Source organism: Vombatus ursinus, unplaced genomic scaffold (assembly GCF_900497805.2).
Source record: "Vombatus ursinus unplaced genomic scaffold, bare-nosed wombat genome assembly UNPS02014941.1, whole genome shotgun sequence".
In the NCBI taxonomy this organism is placed as follows: domain Eukaryota; kingdom Metazoa; phylum Chordata; class Mammalia; order Diprotodontia; family Vombatidae; genus Vombatus; species Vombatus ursinus.
The window spans coordinates 5,591,658-5,604,013 of NW_020954719.1; the positions used below are offsets into that span (position 1 = coordinate 5,591,658).

Below are 12,356 nucleotides of genomic sequence, written 5' to 3' on the forward strand. Positions count from 1 at the left end.
CCTCAGGAATATGGAGTTTGACCTATACAGACTATTCTGAGTTTGAGAGGATGGACAATAGAGCTACAGTTTGAGAAAGCTAGAGTACAGAGCTCTCTCAGGATGCATTGTTGTCTACGGTGCTTTTAAGGTGCCTTTGTTCATGAATTTAGTTATGTTTTCTATTACCAACTTTTCTCCATTGAGAAGGCAGAGACTTTTTCTAAAGACAGGGCTTAATTACCCTTTGGGATTATGTCCACACTTTACTATCTCTTTTGTAAACACCTGGGAGAAAGCTTGGTGGCCTTTATTCAGGTCACTGCTTGATGCAACTGAGACACAATTATGCAAAAGAACAAGTGAAGAGTCAGAAAACAAAAAGAATTCTATAAACTACCTCATGGACAAGAGATGAGGATGATGAAAAATTAAATGGTCAAAGGGATAAGGAGCCTAGGATGAAAGGTAAGCTTTCTTTTATCTCCTTTTGGGAAGATGGGTCCAATATTCCTGATTAAAAAATATTTTTTTCTTCATACTTGAGTCTTCTAAGCATTGATGACTTTAAATTTGCTTTGTCTTTTTAAGAAATGGAAAGTCACTTGCAGGATTTGCTTCTATTTTCCATCTTTCCCTGGACTTGTGTTCTTTTCCATTTCCTTGTTGCCTTTGCCACTTGTACCCAAGAAGATGCCCAACTTATTTATTTTTTTTAGTGAGGCAATCGGGGTTAAGTGACTTACCCAAGGTCACACAGCTAGTACATGTCAAGTGTTTGGTCTGAGGCCACATTTGAACTCAGGTCCTCCTGACTTCAAGGCCGGTGCTCTAACCACTGCGCCACCTAGCTGCCCCCCAACTTACTTTTACACCCTTAATGGGGAACACCTGCTTGTCTATACAATCCTATCTAGGAGTAATGGAGTTTGTTTATAAAGTCTTGTTTCTTTGTGATTTTATTTTAAGGGCAGTCAAATTAAAACACACCAAAAAAAAACCTCTTTATCTTTTAAAAAATTTTTGACATGTTTTACTTGTATATGATTTTCATTTCTTAGTAAGTCTTTCCTCTTTTCCCTATCCCATCTCTCCCCTGTAAACCCTAATAACAAAGAAGAAAAAAGAAAAAAAAAAGATGTTTGGCAAAACTAACCAACACGTTAGCCAAGTTTGATATATGCAATGTTCCACATCCATGGTCTCCCACTTTTGCAAAGAAGTGGGGAAGAGCATCCTCATTTCTCTTGTCTTTGGGGCTAAGCTTTGTCATTATAATTTCATAGCATTCAGTTTCATGGGTTTCTTTTTAGTTATTATTCTTCCTTCCATTTACATTGTTGTAGTCATTATGTATATTGTTTTCCTGGTTCTGCTTACTTTATACTGCACCAGTTCAAATGAGTATTCCCATGCTTCTCTGTTCTTAATATTAATCATATTTTATGGCACAGGAATATTGTATTACATTCACGTATCACTATCCATTCCCCAATCACAGGCACCTACTTGTAACCAATCCTTTATACTACAAAAAAGTGCCGTTATACTTTGGTAAAAAAGCCACTCTTTAAAAAAGAACTCAATATTTTTCCTATGACATATATTCATAATGACATGGATGGCCATCATCATTTTGCATCCTCATTGCCTTGCAGAATGGTCAATTCTGTATTCTCCTACACATTTATTTAGAAATAAAATATTTTTATATCATTAAAATGATTGTTTCCCCCATCCTTTCCAATTTTATTTTCTCTGCTCCCTTCCCTATGAATGATTGAAAAGCATTTCTTAAGTGCTTTACTATATGCCAAGCATGGTGCTAAATGCTGAGGATACAAAAACGAACCCATAGACAGTTGGTTTTTTTGTTGTTTTTTTGGCTAGGTAATGAGGTTAAGTGACTTGCCTGGGGTCACACAGCTAGTGTTATGTGTCTGAGGCCGGATTTGAACTCAGGTCCTCCTGAATCCGGGGCTATTGCTCTATCCACTGTGCCACCTACCTGCCCTGACAGTTGGTTTTATAACTGTAATGTAATGTAAGGTCTTTTAAGATAGTCCTGCCCTCAATAAACTTACATTCTAATAGAGGGAAATAATTCATATAGGGGAATATCCAGTAGTATTATCAATATTGATTTGATTATGGTTTAAGAACTGCAAAGGGTAAGGATGGGGGGTATGTGGAAGGTGCATAAGCTTGGTGGCAAGGCAAGTGGGGAGACAGAGGGAGAGAAGTAGTGAAATATGGCTGGAAGAGCCAGTCTGATATAGTGGGCCTGACATGAGGCATTCACTAGGTTAAATTTTCCAAGGTATATGGTGTCTGATTCTAGAAGTAAGGTGACTGGAAAGAAGATGGCAGTGGAGTAAAGTGAAGCATGTTTAGAAAAAAATTATTCTGAAGTCCTGGGTAGCATTTTATTCCTAAGAAAAGGGAGAAATAATTCTTCCACTCTAAGGACAGATTTAAGATTTAAATTCTTCCATTTAAGAAGTAAAGTGAGTAAAGTGAAACAAAAATAGGAAAAGGTTTTTCTAAGGCCCTGGGTAGCATTTTATTCCTGAGAAAATGAAGAAACAGATCTTTCAGATCTTACCTACAGATTTTTATTTTTACTTGTCCCTTCTTATTTTCAACTTCAGTTTATTTTTTTCGTTTGCAAAAAATTAAAGCATCACTCTAGCCCACCCTCCCAACAGGAAAGTGACACCCAAAGAAGTCAAGGGATCTGGCCAAGTTCACATAAGCAGCAAGTAGCAGAGCTGGGATGTGAAATGGGATAAGAGAATGCTTACTACTACTTTTGCTCTGCAAAAAGCTATTTGTTCACCAATAATAATAATAATAATAATAATAATAATAATAATAATAATAGTAACTGCAGCTAACACTTATAGAGCACTTTAAGGTTTACAAAGCTCTTTACATATGTTATCCCAACATTCCTGGGGAGGTAGGTATTATGATTATTATGCTCATTTTATAGTGAAGGAAACTGAAGCTGAGAGAGATTAAATGATTTGCTCAGGATTTCACAATTAGTGAGTGTCTAAGGTAGGATTTGAACTCAGGTGTTCTTGATTCTCATCCAGCACTCTGGCCACAAATAGCTTCTTTCATTCCATTCAAATAAAATACACCAAAGTATCAGGAATCTACAAAACAGAAGGGTCAGGAGAGAGCTCTGTATTGCCCTGACCTGCATAACTGGCATACCATAAGATTGTTCTCTAATGAAAATGCAAGTGAAAAACTGTCAGATCTACCCTTCTGCTATAGTTTCAAAGGATTTCAATATTAAAACTCTAATTACTTCTGAGGTGACCTCACTAATCCTGGGTACCCTTTGGGAACCATTAAGAAACTGTTCAAGGGAGATTAGCTTTTGGGCCAGTTCATGATCTACCTCAGGACCTCCACAGTGAATATCTCTTTACTTTGTATGTAATTACAGTGGTGAGCCCACAGTAGGAATTCAACAAATACCAGAGTGACAATTGTCTTAAATTGTTTGGCTTCTCTTTTCTTCTTATAAGCACTTGGAAAATGCCTCCCCACAACTCCCCAACAACAAGAAAAAAACTTCCAAGATTTTTCAGTCAATTTTCACCCTATAGAAAAACCTCTGCTTAGTGAAGAAGCCTAGTGTTTTGCAGGTTATCTCCCTTCTTGATTTCCTTTATTTTTTTAAATAAGAGGTTTAAAAAAATTTTTTAAATTATTTTTGATGCCTTTGGTTGTCACAACACAAAAATTTTTCAATGTATCTTCCCCCCTATACTACTAGGCTAACCAACCCACAAGACAAAGATTAGAAAAGAAAAGCAGCTCGATAAACTGAACATATCATGTCTGATGGCATATGCAACATTCCACAACTGTAACACCCCACACTTCTATAAAGAGGGGAGGAAAGTGCATTTTCTCAACTCTCCTCAGGGATCACACTTGGCCATTATAATTGCATGGTATTAAGTTTGGGATTTCTTGTTCTCTCCAGATCTATTATTGTAGATCTGTATACCATTTTTCTTGATCATGCTTATTTCACTCTACATCAATTCATATGTCTTTCAGTGCTCTGAATTCTTCATATTTGTCACTTCTTCTAAGCAGTATTATTCCATTATATTAATACACTATACTTTGTTTATCCATTTCCCAGTCAATGGACGCCTACTTTGTTTCCAATTCTTTGACACCATAAAAAGTACTATGAATATTCTAGTATAGATTGGAGACTTTCTGTCTTCATCTCTTGGTCAAAGGTATGGACATCTTAGTGACTTCTCAGCATAATTTCAAATTGCTTTCCAGAAAACTTGGCCTAATTTCAACTTTACCAACAGTCTATTAGTGTATCTGTCTTCCTGAAGCCCTTCTGACTATTTCCATATTTTGTCATTTTTGCTCATTTGCTGGTTGAGAGGTGAAACCTCGGAGTTGCGTAAATTTGTACTTCTCTTATCATTACCTTGCTTGATTTCCTCAACAACACTTAGTCTGAGTTGTTGCCCAGTGAGGAACTGAGATAATCCCATATCCATGTCCACGGTCAATCTGACACTTTTATAATTCTGAGCGGTTCCAGGCACCAAAGAGAAGTCAAGCACTTAGGATTCTAGAACTGATTCTGTCACAGAGATCACGAGACCTCTGGTAAAGTCCATTCCTTGGCTTTCCCAATTAGTGACCACATGGGAACACTTCCTCTACAGCACAGGGATGCTTTGAAGCTCAATAGCTGGTGAAATCAACAGCTGTGATCATCGACTTCAAGAGATGAGATTTGTAAAGCAGACATTTAGTTTGTCCAGTCAGCTAGGGCTCCAGAATTGTTAACATCTGCTGTGTGTGTTCTAGCTGTAATCTTCCAAACTTGTGCTGCTTGTGATTTCCTCAGTCTCTCCTTTTTTGGGGAAAGTAGGAAATGCAGTATTCAAAACTCCCAACGCTTTTTTTTGTTCTGACTCATTTTGGCAAACACTGGTAGTTATTATTTCAGATTTTTAAATTATAATCAGAAAAGAAATTGCACCCAGTTGCCACCAAAAAAAAAAAACCAAAAAACAGTAGAAAATGGCAAAGAGAAGTTAGATCACTCCAGGACAGAAGTTAGATGGGGGAGAATAATCCTTTAACCATTCTGGCTTTTCTGGTAGAAATGAAATGACCATGAATGCAGTGGGCTATACAGAGAAATAAAGTACCCATTGCTTATCTGCTTTTGCCCTGGGCAAGTGGTGTTCTTCCTAAGAGCCTGAATTACTTCTATCAATTTCTTAATATAGATGATGTTTCACAAACCAACTTGGGAACTCTGGCAAGCAGATTTACCCTGCACAAAAAGGAGGAAGAATGTCCAGCCTGCTCCAATGCAAAGGCCACAGGACTCCAAGGGACTTGCTCATATTTTGCTTTGCTCTTTGACCATTAGTAGTGGCCTGCTCCTCTTTTAAGGGAGTCACCCAGAAATGGAGTGATCCAATGGCTTTATGCACAAATGGAGCAAAAAAAAAGTGTTCTGATTTCCACTCCTGATTTAATGAATGACTTTTGGCACAACAGCTTCTCAGGTGCAAAGTCTGAATTTCTGTGAGTTCCGCACATTACCAGAGGGAGCCTTCCCTTCTCCTTCCTGGGTCTCAGTTCTCCCATCTGTAAACGGGGAGAATAATACCTGTCAGCCACTTCTTCTGATGAAGAAAGACCTATAAATCACTGAAAGGTGCATTTTTTAAAAAGGTTATGAATTCTTTGTTAAAAGAAACACCTGTTTGAAGGGAGTGAGAAAAGGGAAATTTCAGAAGGAATAAAGAGACCATAATTTAGAAATGAAGTGATGTCTTTCAAAGTGGGTAAAGAAATGCCAGGTGATAACTTTTAATTCCTTCCTACAATGTCTACTGTATGAGGATGAGATGTGGGTTCTGTGCTGGCAGCCTCCACAGAGTACTCATCTTGGGCATTTGTGTCTATCTTCAGGGCTGACAATGCTCCTAAAACTATTCAGAAGACAGGTATTCCTTCCATTGCAAAAGAGCTCCAAACTCTCTTCCATATATCTATGGCAAAGTGGGTTGTCCCAGGTAGATGAGCTGGGAAGCAGACAAGGGAACTTACCTTCTCCCTCTAAGTATTTACCAATTTTCCATTCTCCTCCACTAAATAATGCCCTGCCACAAGCTGCCTTGACTCCTTCTCCCTAAGTGTGAAGAGCCACACCTCTCAAGAATACAAGGATATGAAAAAGAACTCTGATAAATGATTCTTCAGTAAGGGCTTTCATCAAAAAAGCAAACGAGAACTGAATTCATATGCCACTCACTGCTGCCCCCTGGAAGGCTCTTTCCAAGTATGACCAAAAAAAAACTACAATCCTTGGTCCTGTTAGCCACTTTACTCAAATACTAGTAAGGAAGGAGGGAGCAAAAAAAAATAAAAAATAAAATAAAATCATAAATCAGTGTCTTCAAGCCAAAGTTTTCAAATCAATGAGGCAGCTGATTGTCTTTTGGTTCTCATCTTCCCCAGTGATATGGTCAGGCTTATTTTTTAAAAAATAAATTATTAATGTCTTTTGATTTTATATCATCTACATTTCCCAATGCATCTCCCCTCCCAGAGAGCCATCTTTTATAACAGCAGTTCTTAATACAGGGTTTGGGGACCCTCGGGGATCTCCAAGACACTTTTAGCGGGTCCACGAGATCAAGACTACTTTAATATTAATCCTAAGATGTTTTAATTTCCAATACAGTAAATATTGATAGATATAACCCATATAAACAAAAGGTCTTGGAGGGTTCCTCTACAATTTTAAAGAGTGTAAAGAGGTCCTTTGACCAAAAGGTTTGAGAATGGCTGCTTTATAACAAAGAATAAAGTGGGGGGAAAAACAGTTCAGCAAAACTAACAAACTCAAAAAACTGGAAATTATGTGTGATGTTCCATACCCTTAGTCCCCCACCTCTGAAAGAATTATGGGGAAGTCAGGCTATTTTTTTTTTTACACTGCTTGCTCCAAAGTCCTAATGCTACTCTGCAGAGTTCAGATAAACAAGACTAGCATCCCCAAGAATAGGAGAGTTTCAGACCTTTCTCTGAATCAAAATACCACAGTGAGAGAGTAATGTGCCACTGATATGCACCTTTTGCAAAGTGGTTTGTGGCAAAATAGAAAATAGAACTAGTCTGACTGACATGGTCCAGAGGGTGCCCAAAGTGGTGGACTCAGGACACCATGCCATCCAATCAAAGCCCCAGGACTCTACTGACTTGAGACAACTCAAATTCAAGAATCTGATACTTTTCTGAAGGTTCTTAAAAAAGCAGGATCTGGGTATCTACTATATTCAGTTGTACAAAATACTAAAAACACTCAACTGGTTTGGCATTGCACACTGGGACTGAGTCTTACTCCAGATCCTGAGTCAGGGGAGTTCTCTGACCCTAATCATCCAAGTAAGCTTAAGAAGCGGATAATCAGGAACAGATATCCAACCCAGCTATCATCTTTGGCTTTGAAACAATCTTCTCCAAATCAGACAAACCCCTAGTTGCTTAGGTGAAAGATAGATAAAATGAGATTGGGAGGTATACTAATTTACTTGAAGTTCTGAGCTTTAGTGAGAAAAGACAAATGTGAATCTTCCTTGTTAACAACATGAGATAGAGCAGTATACCAATTTCAAAAAAATTCTACGATGTCTTTTAGGTTAGACACCAACTGTCTTCAGCAGTAACAGACACAGCTTGAGAGTCCTATCACTGGACACATCCAATTATAACTTGCCACAAATCCCTGAACAAATTCATTGGGTTATTTTGCTAGATTGTTTCCTCTTGCCATGTAACCACATCAGGAGGGCTGATACACAGTGGGTCTTGGGTTAGGGTAGGAAGCATGTTCAAATAGTACATAGTTTCAGAGTACAAACAAATAATCCTCCTGTGCTATTTTAAAGAGCACATCTCTGATACCTAGAATGCTCACAACTGATTTCTAGCCAGGCCCTGCTCAAAACTTAAAAGTAACTATATTGCAAAGTCAATTTTGACCCAGTATGAAAGTGAGACGTTTCTCCAGGTCAAAATTCTGAGTTAAAGTGGCAAGCTTGGGCCTCTTCCTTAGGGATTCAAGCTCTCGTGCCTAACTTCTAGCATTTTACTCACCTCCCTTCAGGGACAAAAGGAGGAAATAAAAACCAAAAAAATAGAAGCTGATTTATATGGTAAAGTAGAATTTCTGCTTGTAAAGTAGAAATGCCTGATGGTAGTAGAAGAAACAGTGACTCATGTGATGCCTGCTCAAAAGATGATAGATGAAACTAGAAGAGGTTTTAGAAAACTGATCAGAGTCAGGAAGTGGAACAACTACAGGCAGAAAGGGGAGGAGAAAGGAGTATCTTTCTGATGAGTTCAAATCCGGCCCCAGTCACTTACTAGCCGTGTGTCTTGGGGCAAGTCACTTAACTTTTGCCTGCCTCAGTTTCCTTGTCTATATAATGGAGTTAATAATAAGCATCTACCTCCTAGAGTTATTGTGAGGACTAAATGAGATGATATTTGTAAAGTGCTTCAGCACATTATGGGCAGTTAGTAAATGTTTTTTACTCCTTCCAATTTCTACCAATAGGGGAAAAATGAAGCTGGTCTATGAATCTACTTCTTATGTTCACGGCCCATTCACTAATATTCCATTTAGCCAAAAAGGGTTGAACATTGAAACAGATGAGAAATTACCTCATCATTGAGCCAGTTCAGGTTGTTGAGAGTCTGAATATCCTTGCGGGTGATAGTCAGGCGGAATGCTTCACTGAGAACCTCATCCTGGTTGCCATTACGGAACACATTCTTTATTTCTTTCTCCATTTCCTAAAGAACCAATCAAATAAATGTCATTTTTTGCAGTCAGGTGCCAATCTCCACTGATCCTTGGAGATCCACCACCATCACCACAAGGCTATAATCTTCACTGAGATGCAAAGGAATACTTCCCCATCCTTCTCACCTATGTTTTGGCTCCTGTTCCTTTCCAGTAGGCCTCCTGACAACTTAAGAGTTCACCATTGCATCTTTTCCTCCCCTTCTCTTCACTTAATCCTTTTCTTTTACTCTGTGCTCAAATGACAGGGGGCCTCCTTACTGTTCTTGAAACAAGACAGTTCCAACATCTCCCAACTCCAGAAATTTTCCCTGGCTGTCTCCTATTTCTGGAATGCTCTCCCTCCTCAATTTCTGCCCCCTGGTTTCCTTCGAGTCCTAGCTAAAACCTACCTTTTACAGGGAGCCTTTTCTGACATCCTTTAACTCTAGTGCCTTCCCTCTATTCCTCTATTTATCCTACATAGAGCTTGTTTGTCCATAAATGTTTGCATGTTATCTCTCCTATTAACTGTGTGCCCCTTGAGAACATACAGAGAGCAAAGGGAACAGAGGCTATATTTTGTCATTCTTTATATCCCCAGTGCTTAGCACAAAGTAGGTATGTAATGTTTATTGATTGACAGACGTCTATGTTAGGGCCAAACTAATGTTTCACATGACTATCTGAGCCTGGGATATTGTTTCAATTCTCTAGTCCAATTTTGCTTTCAAACATTCAGTGCTCATCAAGTCTTCTAGTTTTATGCTCTAGCCCAAAACATTTTCAATAAAACAATACATTTGTTTTACTAGTTTGCAAGTTCTCTGGGAAAAGTAACCTTTTTTAAAAAAAAAATTTATTTCCTGTGAGAGCTATTTTCTCTGATAAAAAATATAATATGTATGTAGGATATATACTTATTACCAACAAAACTTTGTAAAGAAGAATATAGATTAACTAGTAGCTCATTAAAACATGCAAAGATTTTTGACCTTATTCTTTGAAACCAAAATCTTCAAACACATAAAACATTAAAAACTCATTGGTAGCACTGGGAACAAAGTAGATGGCCATTAATTTGATAATGACTACATAAATTGGGGTATACAACTGTAATGGAATATTTCTGAGCTGTAAGAAACAATGAATATGAATAGAATTCAGAGAAGCATGACCTGATGATGACCTAATGAAGATCAGATGACTTGATACAAAGTGAAATAAGAAGAACCAGGAAAGCAATATACACAATAACTACAACAACATAAATGGGAAGAACAACAACAAAAGAAACCAAATGTTGTATAATTTTAATGATATTTGGCCATGAAGGAGAAAGGAGAAAATGTACCTTCCTCTCACTGTGAACGTAAAACACAAAATACATTGTCACACTCGACTGATGGGTTGGTTAGTTTTGCTAAACTGATTTTTCCCTTCCTCTTTTTTCTTTTTTTATTCTTTTTTTAAGGGGGATGGCTCTCTGGGAAGGGAAGGTAGTACATCTTAGGGTAAGGGAGGAGGTACATTCAAATGGTACACAGTCTTAGGGCAAACAAGTAATCATCCTATACTGCTTGAAGAAGCATATTTCTGAGACCTAGAATGCTCAAGAACTGATATCCATTGAGGCTTTATTCAAATGTTTAACTTGAAGGTACATGGCAAATTTTGACCAACTGTGAAAGTAATAAGAGATTTCCTGGGTCAAATATGAGTTAAAGTTATTTGGAAGATAATGTGATATAAAAACAAAAGTGTTACTCAGTAAAAATAGATAGTAACATTTATAAAGGGTGTTTCAGTGAAGTTCCTCCAAGAAATCAGGGTTCTATCATCAATATTACTTCAATGTTATCGAATATAAAATCAAGCTCAATATCAACATTTCATAGTAAGAGCAGTGAAAACGAAATTCTTCTATTCTTCTACTTTTGCTCTCTGAAATAGGCTCCTGTCTTTCCAATGGAGCAGAAAACATGATCTATCTGCTTGTTCATAAATATCCCTTGGATATAACTCACCTCTGTGATTTCAGGAAATTCGTCTTCACTGTCAGTCACCTTACCAGGTTCTTTCTCTTCTTCATGGGTGATTGTGACAGGGATCTCCTTTTCAAGAGGCACTCGAAGATGCAGATCTATCGAATCATGTACCGAATGCTCTTGTTCTTGCAGTCTCTGAAAGAGAGACCTTCAGAATCAGAGGGTTGTGCAGTAACTGTACTTAGGCCTACTACCTCTGAGTGCTGCAAGCCAGAGAGAGAAAGAAAAACTATTCTTTTTTCAGCCTGCAGAATATTTGATAGACTTAACATACAATGCACCATCTAAGCTGTTACAACAGGCTTCATCCCAAATTCAGGTGCCCTTTTATAAAGTCTCAGCTTGGCTGGGTTGATGATAGTTCATGGGCTTGTTTAACCCCTTTACCTGGTTTTGAAGCTGTAATGCCAGAGCTTTCTGTTCTTCAATTTTACGTAATCTCTCCCGGGCTCGAGAATCATAAACACTGGTCCTAGGAATTGGAAAAAAAGATGATGCAAATAGTGATATCTCTTTAGCACTGAACATATTTCAGATGCATATTCAGAATGAAATATGAATTATGTGAGTTTACATACAATTGCTCACCCCCCAAAAAAAAACAACCATGAAAGGGGATTTGGTTACTTCAAATTGGAGTGGGAGAGGAATAAGGAGCACTGCCTGAAATTGCTTCTGGCCCTGAAGGGAGCACCAGAAATGAAAAACCCTAACAACATTGTGAGCTCCCAGTAAGGTTCATACTCATAATATCCAAACCATTCTATGTAAGCATACCCACTTACCGTCTGCACCATCGGAGCTACAAAATACATGGGATACATAAAACCACTACTCTAGAAGAAGATTGTCTTACACTACTGATTAGCTTTGTAAATGGTCAATTCAATGCAATTCCTCCAAAAAACCGCCAAGGATGACAGGACAATCAGAGCTCAACATCAGCATACTAGCTCTGGTGATTATTTACTATGAAGGCTCTGGAAGTCTTATCTAATGCCCTACAGTAATTGCAAGTCACAGTCTTCAGTGCAAAGTACCAGCCTCCCTTCCCTTTCTTATTCTTATCCATTCTAATATCCTTCTCAGACCAAAGAAACTAAATCAAATTGACTAAGAATGAATAAAGTGAGAATACTTTCTCTACAGGATGGCACACATATCACCATTATGCAACACAATACAGTGGAAAGAACATTAGCTCTGGAATTAGAGGACCTGGGCTCTGAACACTACTTGTGTGACCTTCACCTTAATTTAGGTCTTACCCTCCCCCTGGACCTCAGTTTCCTCAACTGTAAAAAGAAGGCTGGAATAGATGTCCTCTGAGATCCTGTCCAGCTCTTTATCTATGATCCTGGGTGCTCAGGGCCGAAAAGAAGCCAAGAAGATGGTTTAAAATACTTTTCCTTTCTATTAGTCTCATTGGTTCTCAACACAATTTGTATTTGTGG

The 12,356-nt window shown here is 38.1% G+C and overlaps 1 protein-coding gene across 3 annotated transcripts in view; it reads right to left on the reverse strand.

Annotated features, from left to right (window-relative positions):
• SENP1 (SUMO specific peptidase 1) overlaps positions 1-12,356 on the reverse strand; it is a 75,518-nt gene that overhangs the window by 14,758 nt on the left and 48,404 nt on the right. For 2 of the 3 annotated variants that reach the window (XM_027844406.1, XM_027844407.1), the window contains exons 11-13: positions 11,290-11,374; positions 10,882-11,037; positions 8,734-8,865 (exon numbers count right to left, since the gene is read on the reverse strand). In XM_027844406.1, the coding sequence (XP_027700207.1) occupies positions 8,734-8,865; positions 10,882-11,037; positions 11,290-11,374 (373 nt within the window). Of the gene's footprint in view, positions 1-5,116; positions 5,647-8,733; positions 8,866-10,881; positions 11,038-11,289; positions 11,375-12,356 lie in introns of those variants that run through there. The other variant, XM_027844408.1, reaches the window with a different exon arrangement.